The following is a 22602-nucleotide window of genomic DNA, read 5'->3' as shown; positions in this document are numbered from 1 at the left end:
TGTATTCTTTTTAACAGCTGAATAATATTCCATTGTGTATTACAAAGCTTCAGTCATCAGGACAGTATGGTACTGGCACAAAGACAGAAATATAGATCAGTGCAACAAAATAGAAAGCCTAGAGATAAATCCATGCCCCTATGGATACCTTATCTTTGACAGAGGAGGCAAGAATATACAATGGAGAAAAGACAATCTCTTTAACAAGTGGTGCTGGGAAAACTGGCCAACCACCTGTAAAAGAATGAAACTAGAACACTTTCTAACACCATACACAAAAATAAACTCAAAATGATTAAAGATCTAAATGTAAGACCAGAAACCATAAAATTCCTAGAGGAAAACATAGGCAAAACACTCTCTGACATAAATCACAGCAGGATCTTCTATGACCCACCTCCCAAAGTAATGGAAATAAAAGAAAAAATAAACAAAGGGACCTAATTAAGGTTAAAAGCTTTTGCACATGAAAGAAACTATAAGCAAGGTGAAAAGACAGCCTTCAGAATGGGGGAAAATATTAGCAAATGAAGCAACTGACAAAGAATTAATCTCAAAAATATACAAGCAGCTCATGCAGCTCAATACTAGAAAACTAAACAACACAGTCAAAAATGGCGCCAAAGAACTAAACAGACATTTCTTCATAGAATTAAGACTTACTGCGATTGCTTCTCTTCTTCAATCAGATTGCTATGTTCAAGTTCATTTTATATGTAATTTCTGAATTCCTACTCTTAATACCGATGCAGCTATTTATTTCTCTCAGGAATGATTCGTTTACATACAAGATGTAAGTTAATTTCTGAAGACTTTTTATGTTGTCATACTTGAGGCATTTGTGGTGCAGAAACAGATCATGGCTGTTCCGTTCGCTTTCCTTTGCTGAAGTGGAATGAGCCAAGGCCTGTGGGACTCAGGAGCACAGGGCCTTTGCTGTTCGTTCCTTCAGCCCTTGTTATGTTTGGCTGTGCCTCTAGGTCTTAGGACTTCAGCTGCTCAGCTGTTTTGGAAACTTGCATAATGCATTGCTTTGCAGTATGAAAGATACGTTGTGGCTTTGTAATCCTCATCTTTTGGCATATCACTTCTTTTGGGAAGGAATCTTTAAAAATCAAGTGTCTCTAGAGTGCTTAGTATTTGAAGAGCATAAAGAAGTTTGAATACTTTTGTCTTAAAGTTTCACAAGACATCAGCTCAGATTGCTTTTTATTTTATATATTCATGAATTGGAAGACAATATTGTTAAGATGGCAATACTCCCCAAATTGATCTGCAGATTCCATGAAGTCCCTACCAAAACCTCTGTTGGCTTTTTTTTTTTTGGCAGAAATTGACAAGCTGATCTTAAAATTCATAAAGAAATGCAAGGGACCCGTAATAGCCAAAATAATCTTCAAAAAAAGAAGAGGAAATTAGAGCACTCACATTTCCCAATTTGAAAACTTTACTGCAAAACTACAGTAATCAAAGACAGTGTGGTAATGGTATAAGAATAGAGATATAAATCAATGGAATAGAACAAGAATCCAAAAATAAACCCCTGCATTTATGGTCAATTTTTGACAAGGGTGCCAAGAAAATTCAATGTGGAAAGAATTCCCTTTTCAGCACATTATACTGGCACAACTGGATATCCATATGCAAAAGAATGAAATTGGACCCCTACCTTGCATGATGTACAGGAGTTAACTTGAAATGGCTCATAGACCTATGTGTAAGAGCTAAAACTATAAAACTATTAGAAGAAAACTTAGGAATAAATCATTGTGACCTTGAAATAAGCAATGGTTTCTTGGTTATGACACTAAAAGCACAAGCAATAAAAGAAAAATATAGATAAATTAGATTTGATCAAATTAAAAACTTCTGTGCTTCAAAGAACACTGTTAGGAAAGTAAAAAGATGCCCCATAAAAAAAAAGAAAAAGATGCCCCATAGAATGGGAAAAGATATTTGTGAACCATACATCTAACAAGGCAGGGGTTTCCAGTCTCTGGGATCTAACGCCTGATGATTTGAGATGGAGCTAATGTAATAATAATAGGAATTAAGTGCACAATAAATGTAATGCACATGAATCATCCCCACACCATCCCGCTCAACCTGTGAAAAAATTGTCTTCCCTGAAAGTGGTCCCTGGTGCCAGAAAGGTTGGGGACTGCTGTCTTAAGGGACTTGTATCTAAAATATATAAAGTCCTCTTAATTAACAGTAAAAAGACAGTTTAATCACAAATGGGCAAAAGATTTGAATAGATGTTTCTCCAAAGAAGAAACATGAATGTCCAATAATAAACACATAAAAAGATACTGAGCATCATTAGGGAAATGCAAATCAAAGCGGCAATGAGATACCACTTCATACCCACTAGAATGGTTACCATAATCAAAAAGAAAGCAAGATGTGGAGAAATTGGAACCCTCATACATTGCTGGGTGGGAACATAAAATGGTGCAGCTGCTTTGGAAAACAATTTGGTGGTTCCTCAAGAAGTTAGAGTTACCAAATGGTCCAGCATTTCCACTAAGTATAAATCCAAGAGAAATGAAAGTGTATATCCAGCAAGATGTGTATAAAAATGCTTACAGCAGCATTATTCTCAATACCTAAAAATGGAGACGACTCCAGTACCTACCAGCTGATGAATGGAGAAGCAAAAGTGCTATATTCATACAATGGAATATTATTCATCAATAAAAAGGAATGAAATAATAATTGGTGCTGACATGAATCACACTTGAAAATATTAATATGCTGAGAGAAAGAAGCCAGCTTGAAAACATTCTAGGTGAAAGAAGCCTGCCACAAAAGACCACATGTTGTATGACTTCATTATACAAAATAGGCAGATTCATAGAGACAGTAGTAGATTAGTGGTTGCAGGGTTAGGGAAGGGTGGAATGGGAAGTGACTGCTGATGGATATAGAGTTTCTTTTGGGGGGCAATGAAATGTTCTAAAATTACTTGGTGGTCATGGCTGCATGGCTCTGTGACTATACTTGCATTAAATTATATACTTTAAAAAGTATGTGTACAATATGTGTATGAAATTCAATGAGCTGTTATCCAAAACATTTCAGGTGATTTGTATGTCTGAATAGTATTTTGTCAGTTTGAACTTGGCCTCTGTTCCTGCCATCATGAATCTCGAAGTTAGAGCATCACTCCTGAGCACTGGGCAGGTGACTGCTGCCTTAAAGTCTTTCTCATCTTTCTCACCTTGGGTGAGAAATTTAGGTTTGCAGTTAACTTCCTGAAAGAGAAGAGCTGATGGCACTTTGTATCAGGAACCAAACCTTTTCACTTGAATGTTCTGAGGTTGAAACTTTTCCAAATTTTAAATGTGACTGTCTGTTCCCTACCCTCGTTTTTGTTTACCCTCTCAACTGTGTGGCCCACTGGAATAGTTTATGTTTTGGGTCCCAGATCCCATTCCCAGCTCTTCTAAGAACCTCCCTTTTCATTTCTAACCTTTTTTGCCCAGGCTGTTCTTGCTCTGAGGCTCTTTCCTGGGAGGTAGGGAGTAGCTGGAGGAGCCTCTGGGTGGCGCCCTGTGTCTAGAAGGTGGACAAAGGAGAAAGACTCGCCTGAAAGACACTTAGGCCTGTGTTGGCAGGAAGAGATGACTCATTTTCCATCAGAGGAATTTCAAAGAAAATATAATGACAGGATGATGTCAGAGGAGCAGGTGGAGACAGGAACCTTGATTGAGGTGCTGAAGGGCGGTGTTGGATTGTACGGTTGCCAGGGTAGTCAGAATGATTGACTGGCACAGATCACAAGAATCGTCACCTGTTTTTCAGTTCCTTTCTCAAGAGCCCTGGTGTGGGCAGAGCCTTCAGAGCATGTGGTCAAGTCCGTGCCTGTCTTGGGTGTACTGTTTTTGTATCTGGGTGAGACACTTCATCCCATCCGGTGCCAGTCATGGACGTATTTCACATGCGGTGTGGTGTGTGTGGGCTCCTTCACTCTGTGCACCAGCTCCGTGACTCGCAGGGCCTGTGTCTGAGAACTGAAAATCACACGCTCATGGTGGCCTGAGTTGTGTCATTTCCCCTGATACATTAGATGCAGGAACTTGCCTAGATAGCAGAAGCTCGGATCTCACGGTGTGTGTGTACTAAGTCGCTTCAGTTGTGTCCGACTCTTTGCCACCCTATGGACTTCAGCCCGCCAGGCTCCTCTGTCCCTGGGATTTTTTTTTCCAGGCAAGAATAGTGGAGTGGTTTGCTATGTCATCCTCCAAGGGGTCTTCCCAACCCAGGGATCAAACCCGCATCTCTTATGTCTCTGGCATTGGCAGGCAGGTTCTTTACCACTAGTGCCACCTGGGAAGCCCCTCAGATCTCAGGGACTTTACCTTATTGCTGAAAGTGCTCTGGTTCCCTCCAGTGTTTTGGCAAGAGCTGGATCTTTGTTCTAATCTTAGTGTTTTTTTGAGTTGAGTGCCCTCCTTGGTGTGTATGGATGAAGCTGATAAGTGGGGGGAACTTACAGTCAGGAGGAAGGATAGATAAGTCTTCTAATCTTTTCATTTTGTAAAGCACTCCAGTTGGTTAGATGTGTAGGCTCCCACTGATACTAAGACTGTAAGGCGTGCTCCTGGTCATCACTGGGTTTTAGCAGCTACCAGGGTCTGTGTGGTTGTGAGGTTGGAGGCTAACTCAGTAGTTTACAAAAGGATAAAAGAAAGGATATTTAGTGCTAGTACTCAAGGAATGGGAGAACCCAGTGGCTCAGTGGCAAAGAATCTGCCTGTCAGTGCAGGAGATGCGGGAGGTGCAGGTTTGATCCCTGGGTCGGGAAGACCCCAGGAGAAGGAAATGGCAACCCACTCTAGTAGTCCTGCCTGGAAAAAATCCTGGGGAAAGAGGAGCCTGGCGGTTTACAGTCCATGGAGTTGCAAGAGTTGGACCCAACTTAGCATCTAAACAACAACTCAAGGAATATTTGAGGAGAGATATCTTAGCAATATCAATTGTTGCTTTTGTGTTTTATGCATTATTCATCTGCAAGTGACATGGAGATAGGGGTTTTTAGGTGGCATAGGATACTGCCAAAAAATAGGAGTGCCTCTCTTTGAGATATACCATATGTGCTGTCTGCTCTGTGTGCTCAGTTGTGTCCAACTCTTTGTGACCCTTTGGACTGTAGCCCACCAGGCTCCTCTGTCCGTGGGATTTTTCAGGCAAGAATACTGGAGTGGGTTACTGTTTATTCCTCCAGGGGATCTTCCCGACCCAGGGATCGAAGCCATGTCTCCTATGTCTGCTACATAGCAGGTGGAGTCTTCATAGCTGAGCCATCAGGGAAGCCCAAGATATATCATAAGTAAGAAGAAAAAGTGAAAACAAAAACAACCCCCCAAACAGACAAACAAAAATGCCTGAAATTGGAAAGAGAGGGAAAGACAGCTTTATTTATTGCTTGCTGCTGTCTTTAATTGTTGGACAATACTACCAGGTACACTGTGGGACTGAACTGATCTTTGGAGGAGGGTGTGAAGGACATGAATCAGACAGCTTTTCTTAGAGAAGGGTGCTGGGCTTCCTTGGGCCACAGTTAGTACTATTCCTCCTCCCTGCTGGTTGTGCTTCTCCCTGTTATCTCTCCATGAAATAACAGGTCAGTGGAGTAGATTTTTAACTTGAAATGCCAGGGAAAATATTCTCTAGAATGGGTTTGATTTGGGAGCTTCCTGAGGATAATTTGTGATGCAGTGTTTCAGAAATCACCACCTGACTCACTGACCAGAAGCGTCGGTCTTTTCCTGAACGTGTTCTTTGTGTATCCGTCCCTAAATATATACAGGTCCTCTCTTCCTTTGGTTATGAGCTCAAGGCCTTTAATCGTGAGGTTGAGCAGTGGTAAGCAAGAACTCTTCTGACATGCCAGTTAACCAGAATGTTAAAAGCATCCACATGGGAGCTGGGGTTCCAAACACCTCTAATTTTTTTGGTGTGGTTGGAAAAGGACTCCTTTAAGGGCTCATCACCTGTAGAATAAAATCCAAACTCATCTTGTCACTTAAGACCTCTCATAATCCAGCCCAACTTTCTATAAAATTGTTTTTATCAAAATTATATTTGTTCTTATTTAAAGGTCAAATATTACTATGAAGTTTCTAACAAAAGTCATTCCCTGTTTTATCCCTCCCTACCTATCATTTAGCTGTTTCTTTTAGTATTTTCCACTACACTTATTAAGTATACTCTTGTACTAGTGATTTCTGAATTTTCAGTTTTAGGCATTATCTGTTGATGCTCTACTCTAGGAGATTTGGGTTTAGTTTTTTCACCCCTGCCCTTCTCCCTTGTTTCTGCTCTCACATATTATTACCGTTGCTAGGTACTCAGTGTTTAGATTGTTATGATCATATAAAGTTGCTTAAAGCTGAGGCACATAGTATTCTACAATTACATTTACTTTCTTGACCAATTTTAAAATTTTTTTTCCTGGAATTAGCAATTGCCCTATGTTGTCATTTGTTTACCCTTCTATGTACCTATCTCCATGCTCTCCTATGGGATTCTAGGGCAGCTCTCAGTATTTTGGAACATATCAAATAATCTTTTGGTTCAAAATTTCCTTTGGAGACATCGCCCCCCGCCCCCGCCCCAGAGTTTTCTGTTTTCCAGCTGTAGCTTTCTGTAAAGCTAGAACCTTGAGTCTCCCCCCTACCGTCAGACTGGGGAAGTCCTTTGCCTCTCTTCTGTATTGGTTGCCATGTTTCCTGGATCTCATGCATTCATTTTTCTTGGTTTACCGCATCTCTTCATTGGAATATATCTTAGAGTAGCTTCCTGAGGAAGGATCCTTGAGAGATTAATATCTTTGAGAATTTGCTTATTTGAAAATGTCTTTATTCTCCTTTTCATTTAATGGAGGGTTTGGATGTAGAGTGCTAGGTTACAAATGACTGGCTTTCAGTGTTGCTCTTGAGAAGTCCAGTGCCATTCTGGTTCCTGACTTTTGTTTGTGATCTGTTTTCTTTTTGATAGCTTTTAGGATTTTATTTTTATCTCTGATATTCTGAAATATGATGATGTGCACTGATGAGGATCTTTTTTACTTACTGAGTTAGGTTCTCTGTGGGTCCTCTTTACTTGAAAACACCTCTTTCATTTATTAGTTCTTTGATAATTTCCTCTCTTCCATTTTCTCCTTCTGGTACTTCAGTTAGTTGGATGTTGGACTGCACTGTTGATTTTCTGTCCTCTCCCCCTCACTCTATATTTTCTGTCTCTATTTTTGTTGCGATTTATGGTGAAGATCTTCAGCTCCATCTTCCAACTCTTCTTCGAAGTATTTATTTTTGCTCTCATAATTTTTATTTCTAAGCATTATTCTCTGCATGTTGCATTTTTATATACTTGTTCTTGTTTTATGGCAATAATACCTTTTAGGACCCTGAAGACAGTAATTACCACCTCCCTTCAGTGTTTTCCTCTGCTTCCAGTATTGTCTGTGTTTGTTTCAAGCTCCTTCTGTTTGCTCATATGCTCTCTGTCTTTCATGTTAGAGACTCTCTTATGTCTGAAGTTTCTTGGTGGTCTTCATAATTAAGAGTTAGCCCCTAGAAAGCTGATTGGTGGGGCTTGTTGCCTGGTGTGCTGTAATGATTGACAGGGTAGGGAAGATCTATTTCCCCTGGCCAGTCTCCTTATCTGGGGCCTCTTTAGCCGGGCAGCCAGAGCTCTGGGGTTGCCAAGCAGGGCAATAGGGCAAGGGGGAGGGTTGTGTTGTTCATTATGTCAAATTTCACTTAGTGCTCCTGTTTTCAGTGAGGTACCTCACTTCTTACCTCAGGTGAGCCTGAAGGCATTCAACCAGTCAGTGTTCCACCTCACCCTGCCGCTCTCCCCCACTCCACCCCCAGGCCTTCCAGGGTACCGAGTGCTTCCAATTCCTGAGCCTTTCTGGAGTCTTGCAGCACCAGTTGCCATGTCCCCGGCCCCCTACAGGCACTTAGCAGAAAGAGAAAGCTGAAATTTAAATTAGTGACCATTTATCTTTCCACTCTAGTTTATCAAATTTCTGTTGATATTTTAAATTCAAGACTGGTCTGTAAGTTTTCTGCTGTTGGTAATAATTAACATAGAATCTAGGCAACTAAATATTTCATAGAACCACAGAATTTTAGAGCTGGAAAAGAATTTAGAGATCTAGAATATCAACTCATTTTATGAATAAATAAATAGATCCAGTGTGATTAAATGGTGCTAGAGTCATAATAAGCTAGAGACAGAAATGGAACTATAACTTCATTGTCTAGCTCTCAAGGTGCTAGATGTAGTGATAAAATCTGATACATGCTTAATTAAATATTCTGGTAATTCAGAGTTAATCAGAGGGCACTGTCTGTTTCATTCTTTCTTTTTTTTAAATTTTATTTCTTTCTTATGGCTGTAGCTGCTCAGGCTTTTTCTCTCGTGTTAGAGAGCAGGGGCTACTCTGTAGTTGTGGCACATGGGCTTAGCTCCTCTGAGGCGCGTGGGATCCTCCCTGACCAGGGAATGAACCTGTGTCTCCTGCACTCGGAGGTGGACTCCTCACACTGAGCCACCAGAAAGCCTTCTGTTTCGTTCTTGTTGAAAATTTTCATACATTTCTTTTGGTCTTAGTAGTTACATAATTTTGTCATAGGTAATTTCTTTCTGATTTTTGTTTTTGACAAATCGGGATATTGAATATTTATTTTGAATTTTGTAAAAAACTGAGTTGTGTAATAGGTTTTTCCCCAAGGCCTTAGGAAACCATGGATTACAGGTGAGAAGGATATAAGCAACTGAAGTGAAAAACGCTGTGATTTCAAGAAAAATTCTTTAAAAGTGAGTGATTATGATGTATGTGGGGTGATTCTTTTTCTTCTTCAGTAGTAGAGTGCATACAGTAGGGGGCAGCCCAGTCTAGCTGGGTCCTGGTTAAAGTTTTGCTGTTTGAAAATACGTCAAGTGTTATTGCTTGAAGTATCCTTAAGGTAAATTGTGTCAAAGGTCCTCCTCGATTTCCCTGAGTTATTTAGCTCTCGGAAGTCATTTCCAAAATGTTTGAGATAGCTCTGTAGATCATCACCTCTGAGGGGCTAGAAGCTCTAGGAATATCTATTGGGAGAAAGTTGAACAGTAACTTTTGTTTTTTTTGATTTGTTGAATATCAAGAATGCCAGTCACTAATGGAAACAGCCAGATGCCATTCTTTTCCTCAGTCCCCACTTTGGGCACCTGAGGGTGGATGGGCAGGTACTTACTTAAGAGGCTCCTTCTTCCTCAGATTTGGTTTTCACCAGTGCTTTGCCTCATAACATAAGGCTGCAGGATAGCAGATGGTCTGATGCTGGGGCTGGCTTGCAGTCTCCATTGGGCAGAGCTGTTGCTAGACAAGCAGTCTTACGGTGGAATGAACCAGAGCTGACCAGTAGGCTGGTATGGGCTCTGCTTCATGTCCATTACTTTTGGTTTCATCCGAAATAGAAACTGTGGTCCCCAGATTTTAGATGTGCTCGTTGGTGTTTCTGCCTTTGCCTGCTTCTTCGTTGCCACCTGGCTGTCATTGGAGAGAATTCACTATAGCTCTGAGACTCTGCAGGGAGTTGAGAGGAACTATGCTTGTTTCCGGGACGGGGTGTGTGTTCTCTTCCATTAAAACTGTTACCCACATTTCCTTTTATTACTCGTTAAGTCAGAGGCAGCTGGGAGGATGCATTACTCACCAGGCGCACAGTGGCCCTGGCTGTGGACAGGGAGTCTGGGCTGAGCTGAGAGTGAGTCAGCTCAGGGAACGGAAGAACTGCAGGGTAGCGTGGGGTAGGGGTTGTGTGCCGGTGACTCTTCCGTCTCTGTCTGCTCTTTTCTCTATAAGGACTCATCAGAAAGCTGGGAATACTGGGCATCCCATTTCGGTAGTCAGTGAGCCAACCAAACTGTGGTGATGGTGTCTCCTGTGAAAGGAATGAGCGACTGCACTTAGCATTGCTGTCTTCTATGTTACGTGTGTATATGGGTTTTGAGGCAAGCTTGAGCTTGTATAATAAAGTTCTGTGTGTGAGGATTTCACTAGAATCAAGCAATCACAGAGTCTCTTTGTCTTAGTTATAAAATTTAGTCATCTGTATCTATTTTTGTCCAGTAGGGGTCACTGGGGTATTAAACTCTAAATGAGAGAAACATCTAATCCCATGATAGACCAATCAGATTCCTTATATTTATTGTTTAGAGTACTTTTTTAATTTTTAGAGCAGAAATGAAAGATGTGAACTTTGTGGAACATTAATTGTTTGAAGAGCAGATTAGTCCAATGGTTGAGATGGAATTGATTAAAAAAATAATAATAATAACCAGCAACCCCTGAATTGGAAGTAGGGAGTCTTAACCACTGGATCTCCAGGGAAGTCCTGAGATGGAATTGATTTTATGAGTAAGATCTGAAGAGCAGCTTTTAAAGACAATGACAAGAAATAGGGGAAGAAAATTGTTTATTAAAGCATCTGATATGTACCCATGTACTTTACATTTATTCCTTACTTAATCTTGTGAACAGTGGTTAGAAACAGGTATTTATATACACATTGTAAGTATTAGGAACCCAAGTTCAGGAACATTAGTGGCTTCCCCAGGGTCACATAGTTATGAAGTGATACTATCAGGGGAGATCCTGTTAGCCATGTTTGATTTGACTTTGGTCCTTGGACCCTGGTGAAGGGTCATGAGAGCAGAAGGTTTTATTAGGAAGTAAGCAGAGCCGGGTGGTAGATTCTCCTGAGAAAGACTAAAATGATTCTTGTGTTGAATTAGAGTTCAGAGCAGGCTCCAGGGATTCATAAGTGGAAAGAAGCTGTCAAGTCTGTCTTTGTCTTCAGGGGTCAAGTTCTACCTCTTTTTCACTTAGAGCTACTGCCAGAATGTGGTCAACTGTCTCACAGAGATCTAAAATTAGGTCTTTGTTTGTGTACAAAGCTTGGTTTCCATGGATAAATAGCTTAAGTTGGTCTCTCTTACCTACCTCTTATCTTGGCCCAGACTCTTCTTCTGAGCCTTGAATGTTGCTACCTATTGACATTCTCAAGCCCAGTTATATCTATGTTGAGTTCCTGACCCCTCAGTCAGTTGCATGTTTATTCTACTTTTGCATTCTTTTTTTTTTTTTTTACTTCTGCATTCTTGAATTTCTGATATCTCAGGAAAACAAGTTGATCACATGTTCATAGCCAGACCACACTAAAAGACAGTTCCCATTGAGACCAGTTTTTGTTTTTATTTGAAAAAGCATTTTTTAAATTGCATTTAGGCGGGATACAAGTAAGAGGCTAACTCTCTTTCAGTGTGCATTTACTTGGAATGACAGATATTTCTGGACAAAAATAACAACCTTGGCAAAATTCAGAAACAGCCCCCATAGACAGGGCTTCTTATTCTTAAATCACATTTTTCCATTTATTTAAGATACTGGCTCTCAGAGTATACTGGAAAAAGTTTAATAGCTAGATCTTATTATTTTTACTTTGTTGGGGAAAACAGAACCCCAAAGAGAGGGATTATTTTAAATGGTGATATGGATATTAAGGTTACTAATACAATTATATTTTCCTTTTGGAAGCAGAGCCATTAAAGCCCATTTTGTTTTATTCATTGAGTTGGTGGTTTAGAGCTGTTAAATACCTTGACTTACCTCCTTGCATTGGCCACTGAAGATGATTTGATGCTTTGCTAGGTCCCATGTGGCTCTGTGGTAAAGAATTTGCCTGCCAGTGCTAGGGATGCAAGAGACATGGGTTTGATCCCTGGGTCAGGAAGATCCCCTGGAGGAGGAAATGGCAACTCACTCCAATATTCCTGCCTGGAAAATTCCATGGACAGAGGAGCCTGGTGGGCTACGGCCCATGGGGTCGCAGAGAGTCGGGCACGTCTGAGAAACGGAGCCCGAGCATGAGCACGTGAACAGATGTTCTAGTGCAGGAACAGTGATGGCAACAGTTCGCATTAGTGAGGGTGGGAAAATGCACGGACTCTTCGGCTCTCAGGAAGCACTAAAACATATCATGCTTACTGTATATTTTACTATACATACCATACTATATATTTTAGTGCTTACTGAGCGCGGAATAGTCCATGCATTTTTCTTACCTAATCCTCACTGGAACACTGTGAAGAGGTAATTTTATTATCTCCATTTTATAGACAGGGAAATTGAGAATGAAAGAGATTAATCAGTTGGTCCAAAGATACATCTGGAAACCATGAAGTCAGATTTTGAGTCTAGGCTTGGCTAAAGATTGTGTTAGAGTTCTGGAAAGAGAGGGAAAGAGAGAAAAGAATGGGGCTTGGGGGGAGTTTGGCTGCTGGACAGAATTCATATCTAGAGAGACTTGTAGTAGTGGAATTTCTGAATCAATAAATTAACTTTTTCCTCATAACCTCTCAGGTAGATTTGGAAGTTCTCTGTTAAAAGTGTCTCGGCTCCTTTGTTAGTATATGTTATCTGCTGAGCCTATTTAGAGGAGCATGTTGAATTATTCCTGCCATAAGATGAATAGTTTTCCGGGTGTGTTTTTGTGTGAAAATAGATGTTGTATTTTGGAAATCTTGATGGTTTGTTGGATCCAGTTTTGCTTTTTCCAGTATTTTCCCCCTTTATTCACGGCCCTCACAGTGCTCTTTAGATCCTTTTGCTCTTTTCATTCGTTCGTTCATTCATTCATTTATTCACTCATTTCATGAGTAGTTCTTTAGTGATGAGATTTTACATAGGAGAACGACTTTAGCTCCACTTTAGTGGAGTAAAAATATATACACAGTTATATTCTAAAGTAGAAAGTGCTAGATGTCATAAGAGAGAAGCATATAAATTATAAGTTCACAGAAGTTGTTTACTTCTAGCTGAGATAGAGGGAGTCAGCACCGAGAATTCTGTGAAAAGACTGGCTTAAACTGATCCACAGGAGTGGGACTTTGACTTCTGGAAATGGGAAGGAAATACATGCCAGGGCAAGTGAGGGAAACATTGTAAGGCCAGAGTTTTTAACTTGCTCACTGAGGAATGCAAGTTATAGAGTTAAATGACAGATGAGTGTTTATTGAGCATTTAAGACAAACCAGGCGTTAGGCATGCTTCAGGGAGATTAATCTCACAGTAGATGAGAACAGGGTCAGCAGGTTGGAGACTGGGATTAGGAAAATTAGATTTGGTAGTTTTGGTGATAGGTTAGGTAAATGATGAGTTTACCAAGGTTTTGTATAGTGTGAGCAGTATTCAGCTTTTTTTTTTTTTTTTAGTATTTATTTTTGGCTGCACCTTGGAGCTTGCAAAATCTTAATTCCCTGACCAGGAATTGAACCTGGGTCAAGGCAATGGAAACCTGGAATCCTAACCACTAGGACACCAGGGAACTGCCTGGTGTTTCTTCTTCTTCTTGTTTTTTTTTCTTTAATTAAGTAATTAATTTATTGTTGGGGCTACGCTGGGTCTTGGTTACTGTGCTTGGGCTTTCTCAAGTTGCAGCCAGCAGGGGCTACTCTCCAGCTGCAGCGTGCAGGCTTCTCCTGTTGCAGAATTTGGGCTCTAAAGCTTGGACTCAGTAGTTGTGGCTCTGGGGCTTAGCTGCCCTACCACCTGTGGAATCTTCCCAGGCCAGGGATCAAACCTGTGTCCCCTTCATTGGCAAGTGAATTCTTAACCACTGGACTGCCAGGGAAGACCTATTCAGAAATCTTGTGATCACATGTATTAAATAGTTTTTTTGCTCTCCTTCCAAATAATGATAAATACAGACAGTATTTATTGAGCACATACTGTGTGCCAGGCACAATCTAAACACCATAAGTGCATTAACTCATTAATCCTCACTACAGCTCTGTGGGACAGTTTCTATTATTATCATCATTTTACAGATGAGATTGAGGTTTCTTGAAGTCACTTACATAACTTGGCCACAGGTGCTAATGTACCATATATAGTAGAGTCTGGATTTGAACTCAAGTAGGCAAGAGAGTTCCAGAAAAACATCTATTTCTGCTTTATTGACTATGCCAAAGCCTTTGACTGTGTGGATCACAATAAACTGGAAAATTCTGAAAGAGATGGGAGTACCAGACCACCTGACCTGCCTCTTGAGAAACCTATATGCAGGTCAGGAAGTAACAGTTAGAGCTGGACATGGAACGACAGACTGGTTCCAAATAGGAAAAGGAGTACGGCAAGGCTGTATACTGTCACCCTGCTTATTTAACTTACATGCAGAGTACATCATGAGAAACGCTGGGCTGGAAGAAGCACAAGCTGGAATCAAGATTGCCGGGAGAAATATCAATAACCTCAGATATGCAGATGACACCACCCTTATGGCAGAAAGTGAAGAGGAACTAAAAAGCCTCTTGATGAAAGTGAAAAGGGAGAGTGAAAAAGTTGGTTTAAAGCTCAACATTCAGAAAACTAAGATCATGGCATCTGGTCCTATCACTTCATGGGAAATACAGTGTCAGACTATTTTTTGGGGCTCCAAAATCACTGCAGATGGTGACTGCAGCCATGAAACTAAAAGACAGTTACTCCTTGGAAGGAAAGTTATGACCAACCTCAGTTCAGTTCAGTTCAGTCGCTCAGCCATGTCCGACTCTTTGCGACCCCATGAATCACAGCACGCCAGGCCTCCCTGTCCATCACCAACTCCCAGAGTTTACTCAAACTCATGTCCATCGAGTCAGTGATGCCATCCAGCCATCTCATCCTCTGTCGTACCCTTCTTCTCCTGCCCCCAATCCCTCCCAGCATCAGGGTCTTTTCCAGTGAGTCAACTCTTCTCATGAGGTGGCCAAAGTTTTGGAGTTTCAGCCTTAGCATCAGTCCTTCCAATGAACACCCAGGACTGATCTCCTTTAGGATGGACTGGTTGGATCTCCTTGCAGTCTAAGGGACTCTCAAGAGTCTTCTCCAACACCACAGTGCAAAAGCATCAATTTTTCGGTGCTCAGCTTTCTTCACAGTCCAACTCTCACATCCACACATGACCACTGGAAAAACCATGGCCTTGACTAGACGGACCTTTGTTGGCAAAGTAATGTCTCTGCTTTTTAATATGCTGTCTAGGTTGGTCTGGTCAAGGCTATGGTTTTTCCAGTGGTCATGTGTGGATGTGAGAGTTGGACTGTGAAGAAAGCTGAGCGCCAAAAAATTGATGCTTTTGCACTGCGGTGTTGGAGAAGACTCTTGAGAGTCCCTTGGACTGCAAGGAGATCCAACCAGTCCATCCTAAAGGAGATCAGTCCTGGGTGTTCATTGGAAGGACTGATGCTGAAGCTGAAACTCAAATACTTTGGCCACCTCATGAGAAGAGTTGACTCACTGGAAAAGACCCTGATGCTGGGAGGGATTGGGGGCAGGAGAAGAAGGGTACGACAGAGGATGAGATGGTTGGATGGCATCACCGACTCGATGGGCATGAGTTTGAGTAAACTCCGGGAGTTGGTGATGGACAGGGAGGCCTGGCGTGCTGCGATTCATGGGGTCTCAAAGAGTTGGACAAAACTGAGTGACTGAACTGAACTGATGCAGACTATAGCCCATGGTGTCGCAAAGAGTTGGACATGATGGAGCACAGCACAGTCTGGTTTCAGATTGGACCTGAAATTAGCATGCTGCTAAAATATTCATGGCATCTAGGTTATTGAGCAAGAAATTTGGATATTTTCCTGCCTTTATTGTGTTCAGTGACTCTTGGGTATGTAGAAAATTCTTTGTAGACATTCTGAACCTTGGCATGTTTATTGTTGTCTCAATACTATATTGCTAAATCTTAGAGATTGGAGTCATAGATGTCTCCTAATTAGCTTCCATGAAACCCATATCCTTTGCCTCTGGACTCAGTGGAAGAACACAGGTGACAGGCATTCAAGGCCAGGATTTGATGCCTGGACCTCCCATTTCCAGAAACCTGTGGTTTCTAATCCTGTTAGTCATATGGTAGTCTCTCTGCCAAAATTTAAATCTTAAATGGTATTTTATTTTTTTTAAGTTTCTTTTTGTAAACATTATTTTTCTAGATTTTACTCTTTTAAATGGGTCTTATATTTCCAGTCTGTATCTGCTAAAGTTCTGATGCTGGTGGATGTCAGTTATTTTTGAGACCAAGTATACTCCATGACAGTTCGAATAAACCATACAGCCTCTCTTCTCACAGGCTTGCTTTCATCTCAGTCACAGATACTGATGTGATTTGGGGCTGTTGCTCTGTTTCAAGATTTCTTGTGGGTAACGGTTGTGGGTGACCATCCTAAATCCTTGTGAGTGAAGTGATCTGATAGAAAGGCAGGTCTCAAGTCTTAATGAAGTTCAGAGTGTTGCTTCTACAAAGTTTTTTTGCTGGTTTGCGGCCCTTTCCATTGGCTGTTAGCAAACGATATCCTGAAGGGTGCTGAATGTGTCTGTAAATGGCCTATTCTTTGTATCATAAATGATCTCTAAAACGAAAACTAGCCACTCCCCTTGCCAGCTTCTAACCACTTCCTGTGACAACACACAGATCCGTCTTAGTTTTTCTGAGTGAAAATGTTATTTTCATAAGGCAATTTCTCTGCCCTTTTTTCTTCCTTCAAATGTGCATATGTACATATACACAAAAGCTGGAACCAAACTTTTGACTTGTGATATGTAGAAAAATGGTGTATCCAAGGTATAGCGTGTTATCTTATAAAAATCTACAAAGAATAAGTTAAGTTGGATACTTTCCGTTATCTTCTGTGATAGAAGTAGATTCAGAATGTATCTTGATATTTGAGTCCTTGAATTTTTTTCCCCTTCAAATTTCCTAGGTGTTTTTGAATGGCATAAGCATGATACATGATTTTCCAATTAAGACAGCCTTGCAATGGCTTCAGGTAGCAGCGTAAGGAAAAGAAATGGCTTTCATATTAGGAAATGAAAATTTGGTGAAGATACTTAAAAGATTGCAAAAAGTGTTATACAGTGGTGACAGACAGCACTAGTACTGTACCATTTTGTGTTGAAATTGAGATTCTCTCCTTAGAGCTGGGTAGAGCTCTTTATAGGCTCTGTCTTACAAAGAGGAAGTATTCCAGATATATAAATATCTAAAATTGGTTAGCTTCAAATTAGCATACTGATTTTGCCAGAAGTTTTCAGCAAAAGGAGGTAGTATGGTTAAAATAAATTAATTTGAAATCAGACAGATAAAAGTTCAGATGTCAGTTCATCCTCTTTGTGACTATGGGCAAAATAACTTGAACAAGTTACTGCCTAAGTGGTCTCACGTAGTTTCTTTTTTTTTTTTTTCCACGTAGTTTCTTGATTGTAAAACAGTATCCTGGGTCTCTCCAAGAACTCTGGATTCATATATTCAATTTCATATTCAAAATTCCACTAAAATGTCTACTAGGCATTTCAAAGTTAATGTATCCAAAATGGAATTCCTACCCATTCCCCACCCCTCACTAAAAAAAAAAAGCAACACCCCAAGGAACTACAACCACCAGTGAACCGCAGACCGTCTGCTTCTCTGGCTGCCTTCCCCATCTTAGGAAATAGCAGTTCTGTCTTTTTAATTTCTCAGGCCCAAACCTGGAAGTCATTTCTCAACTCTGTTCTTTCCTTGCTCACCCCACATCAGTCTATCAGCAGATCCTGATGGCTCTTTTTCTCTTTTTTCTTCTTTAGTTTTAAAAATATTTATTTATTTGTCTCAGTCGGGGCATGCAGGATCTTTTTTTTCCAAGTTACAACGTACAGGATTTTTAGTTGCAGCATGTAGAATCCTTATCCGCAGCGTGTGAAGCCCTAGTTGCTGCGGTACGTGGAATCTAGTTCCCCAACCAGGGATCGAACCGGGACTCCTGCATCCTGCATTGGGAGCGCAGTCAGCCACTGGAAACCAAGGAAGTCCTGACTCTTTTTTTTTAAAATTTGTCCAGCATATGACCGTATCTTACCATCTCTACAACTGCACCCTAGTCTTGGTTATCATTTCTCAGGCACCAGTTTTCACTTGGATTATTGTAATCACATTATAACTAGCTTCCTTGCTTCTGCTTTTGCCTCTCAATAGTCTGTTCTCAATACAGCAGCAGGAGTGGTCCTTTGAAAACCTAAGTTAAATCCTATCACTCTCTCACAGGAAACCCTCCAAAGGTTTTCCATTTCACTTAGAACAGAAACTGGAGTCTTTACACATGGCCTATACAGACACAGGTGATCCGACCCCACTCTCTGGTCACAGTCTCCTGACATTCCTGTTCGCTTTCAGCTTCAGTCTTTCTAGTTTCCTTGACGTCCCCTGAACGCATCAAGCCTGCTTCTGCCTCAGGGACTTTGCACTTGCTCTTTTCTTTGTTGGGCTCATCCTTTCTCTAGATAGCCATATGACTTGTTGGCTTGTAATCTGTAGGTCTGCTCAAATGTCATCTTACTAGAGAAGCCTTCCATGACCATTCTGTACAGAAAACTGTAAACATCTCCCCTCTGGTTCTCCCTTCTCCTCTTCATCTCCTTAGTATATATTTACTTTATTTTCTGTCTTCCTCTATCTTCCTACTAGCATATGAGCCCCATGAGGGCAAGATCTTTGTTTTACTCACTACTGTGTTACCAGTATCTAGAACAGGGCATGGCACATAATAAATATTTGATGAATGAAATGTAGCTTAGCATAAAATTGTAGATGATCTTGACCCCAGATTAAGGCATTCATATTGTATTAGTTCCCCCATTAAAGGCCCTTTATTAACCTTTCTGGTTAGTAGATTGTTCAAATATTAAACCCTTCCCTTTTATTAAAAAAAAAAAGAGAGATAACTTTACAGATATTAAAGTAGTTTGCATTTTTAAAACTTTTTTGTGGTAACACAGCATGTTTTTATACCGTAGTTTAAAAGGCACTGTAGAAATAAAGAGCTAGTTTGGTAGAAAAAAGAGGTTGTAACTCTTCTCTGAGTGGAGGATCCTGGAAGTTAGATGTACCCTTGGCTTTTGGGCTGTCTGTGTTTTTGTGTGTCCACACTTCATTTTATAAAGTATCTCTTCATAGAAAAGTAGATGAAGAGGGGGCACTGCAAGAACTTTGCATATGCAGCTTGGATTGTGCAGACTTCTTTCCAGCCTTCAAATGTGTTTGTTAGGTTTATTGAAATATAATTTAGGGATATGCAGATGACACCACCCTTATGGCAGAAAGCGAAGAGGAACTAAAAAGCCTCTTGATGAAAGTGAAAGAGGAGAGTGAAAAAGTTGGCTTAAAGCTCAACATTCAGAAAACTAAGATCATGGCATCTGGTCCCATCGCTTCATGGGAAATAGATGGGGAAATAGTGGAAACAGTGTCAGACTTTATTTTTTTGGGCTCCAAAATCACTGCAGATGGTGATTGCAGCCATGAAATTAAAAGACGCTTACTCCTTGGAAGGAAAGTTATGACCAACCTAGATAGCATATTAAAAAGCAGAGATATTACTTTGCCAACAAAGGTCCGTCTAGTCACGGCTATGGTTTTTCCAGTGGTCATGTATGGATGTGAGAGTTGGACTGTGAAGAAAGCTGAGCGCCGAAAAATTGATGCTTTTGAACTGTGGTGTTGGACTCTTGAGAGTTCCTTAGACTGCAAGGAAATCCAACCAGTCCATCCTAAAGGAGATCAGTCCTGGGTATTCATTGGAAGGACTGATGCTGAGGCTGCAACTCAAATACTTTGGCCACCTCATGGGAAGAGTTGACTCATTGGAAAAGACCCTGATGCTGGGAGGGATTGGGGGCGGGAGGAGAAGGGTACGACAGAGGATGAGATGTTTGGATGGCATCACCGACTCAATGGACATGAGTTTGAGCAAACTCCGGGAGTTGGTGATGGACAGGGAGGCCTGGCATGCTGTGATTCATGGGGTTGCAAAGAGTCAGAGATGACTGAGCGACTGAATTGAAGTGGTGATCCAATGGTGAAGAATCCACCGTCCAATGCAGGGGACATGGGCTTGATCCCTGATCAGGGAACTAAGATCCCACATGCCACGGGGCAACTAAGCCTGCGTGCCACAACTGCTGAGCCTGCGCTTTCTAGAGCCCATGCTCCATAACAAGAGAAGCCCAGGAACTGCATCTAGAGAAAGCCCAAGTGCCTCAATGAAGACCCAGCACAGCCAAAATAAAAAATTAATTAAAAATATAATTTATATACGATAAGATCCATCCATTTAAATCTGCAATGTTGTGAATTTTGACAAATGTATATAGTAGTGGAACCATCATCACCATCAGCATATAGAACATTTCCATTACCTTGTAAAATTTTCTGTGTTCCTCCTTTGAATTCTGTTCCCTTCCCTCACCCCATGCCCCTGGCAACCACTTATCTGATTTTTGTTCTTATAGTTTTCCTTTTCTAGTGAAATCACACAGTATGTGTGATTTTGTATTTGGCGTCTTTCATGTAGCTTGATACTCTTGAGATTCATCCATGCTGTTGTATGTATCAAGGGTATGTTCCTTTCATATTGCTGTGTTGTAGTCCCTTGTATGGATGCACCACAGATTATTAGTTCACCAGTTTGATGGACATTCAGGTTGTTTTCAGGTTTTAGTTGTTTTGAATGAAGCTGCTATAAACATTTATGTGCAGGTTTTTGTGTGGACACATGTTTTCATTTTCCTTGAGTCAATACCTAGGACTTATATTGCTTGGTCATTCTAGTATGTGTATGACTGTTTTCTAGAGTAATTTCTGGAGTGGCCGATTTCACCCCACCAGCAATATATGAGAGTTCCCAGTTGCTTTACATCTTGCCAGGACTTGGTTTTAGTCATTCTACTGGTGGGTAAGTCTTAAAATGTTTTCAGTTGCTGCTACAGTGTCCATTTCAAGTTTTCCTTTGCAAGCAGGTCTTAGTTTCCTGAAAGGCCTTGTTTTCTGCTGTCATTGAGTGTCCTCCTGTCCCCTCGGGCAGCTGGGAGACATCAGGTAGATTTTCCAACTTTTGGAAAACACACCCGTGGAGCAGTTTTGCCCTCCTTGCTGATCGTCAGCATGCCTGATGTCAGGTCTGTTTCATGGAGCTTGTTCTGCATGTCATCCTCTCTGCAGTGATGTTCCGGTCCCTCGCCTCCTCCTCCCGGGTTGTGGGTGTGGAAGGATTGCCCTCCCACTGTGCCAGGGAGCTTGTGGACACTTAAACGTCCTTCTGTGCTTTACCTCCTCCCTGCTAGTGGTTCCCCGGTGCTGCTGTGACTTTTTTCTTCTGGCTCCATCCCAGCCAGGCTGGGAATGGAAAGTTAAGAGTGTGACGTCCTCTGACAGCCTCCCATCTTGTAGAAGGGTCTGAGGCTTGTTTGTTTAAGCTGAACAGAGGATGCCAAAGATAGAGTTTGAGTCAGCTCAGCACTAGCTTAGACGCCCCTTTTGCTCTCCTGGTTCCTCCTTCCCTTTCCCCTCCCCCTCTGGCCAGTTGTTTCCTGGGCTTTGTCTGAGACACACTGTAGAGTTTTAGTCCCATCTACTACTGCGTGCTGAAAAACAGAGGCGAGATGGGGGAGAAGCCGCCAGGAAGTTTCTGACAACACTGAGCTGCGGGCCTCTGCCTCTGCTGATAGTACAGGACAGCAGTAACCTCAGGAGAAAGGCATTCAGAGGCTGTGCCGAGCTGTGGGCTTGTGGCTAACTCAGGGGAGGAGAAAGGACGGGCCTGGAAATGCCTCTCTTAGATTCGTCTTATTTGCCACCAACCATCTTTATTTTGACTCACATTCTTGGAGTTGCCGGTGTTCTATACTGGAAAAGATGTGCCAGAGGCAGAGCAGGTAATGGGTGCCCAGTGCTTCTTGGAATCTGCTGTGGGGCTTTTGAGGGTGGGGTGGATGGCAGAAGTCTTCCCACTTGCTTTCCTTAAAGGGCCAGCACAGCCTGCGGGCTATCAGACCTGAGTGTGTGGGGGACCTGCTGAGGAAACCAGGCTGCTCTGGGACCAGTTTAGGACTGGACCCTTTCTTGCTCTGTGAGGCTTGTCTGGTGAGGCGGTGCTGGTGAGATGAGGTGATGTCTGGGCTCGAGGCTGAGGGAAGTGGCGACTCTGATGACTTGTGTCCTTCCTTATAGAATTAAGCCCTTCCATTCCTTACTTTCTCAGTCTCAGAGTAGTTTTTGGATCTGTTTTTTTTTTTAACCAAAAACATAGAGTAACTCTGTCACCCTCCTCCAGGTATAAATGTGGGAGAACTTGTGGGATTAGAGAAGTTTCTGGATTTGCTAATTATTCGGGTGAGAAAAGGCAGAGGAGGGGAGGTCAGTGGGAGGAAGGGGGGCCGGCTGTCCTTGCCGAGGTGCATCAGGGAACACAGGGACGCCTCTGTTCTCTTTGGTAGGATTGAAATGTTCTTTTCCCCTCACACAGCCACACAGTTTACACAATGTGTATCCAAGCCATCTTGCATCCTGTTCAATGCAAGGAAGTTAGCTGTTCTTTTCCCCAGGTGAATATTCAGATCCTGATATTAAAATCTTGTTTATTCATTTTGTTCTTGAGTGGTAGCAGACCCCTCTTTCTTCCCGAATTACTATTTGCTGCATTATATTCCTTTGGCTTTTAAATGCCCAGTGCTGGGATCAGCCCTGT

At 41.6% G+C, this 22602-nt stretch overlaps 1 protein-coding gene across 13 annotated transcripts in view; it reads left to right on the top strand.

Annotated features, from left to right (window-relative positions):
- MACF1 (microtubule actin crosslinking factor 1) overlaps positions 1-22602 on the top strand; it is a 339001-nt gene that overhangs the window by 83628 nt on the left and 232771 nt on the right. The window contains exon 1 of one of the 13 annotated variants that reach the window (XM_043878620.1): positions 20870-21790. The exons of 11 other annotated variants lie outside the window; for them this stretch is intronic. In XM_043878620.1, the coding sequence (XP_043734555.1) occupies positions 21682-21790 (109 nt within the window). In that variant the 5' untranslated portion in view covers positions 20870-21681. Of the gene's footprint in view, positions 1-20869; positions 21791-22602 lie in introns of those variants that run through there. One more of the 13 variants, XM_043878611.1, reaches the window with a different exon arrangement.

Source organism: Cervus elaphus, chromosome 20 (assembly GCF_910594005.1).
Source record: "Cervus elaphus chromosome 20, mCerEla1.1, whole genome shotgun sequence".
Classification (NCBI taxonomy): domain Eukaryota; kingdom Metazoa; phylum Chordata; class Mammalia; order Artiodactyla; family Cervidae; genus Cervus; species Cervus elaphus.
Note: the sequence above shows the minus strand (reverse complement) of the source record. Positions and strands in the feature narration are given on the sequence as shown.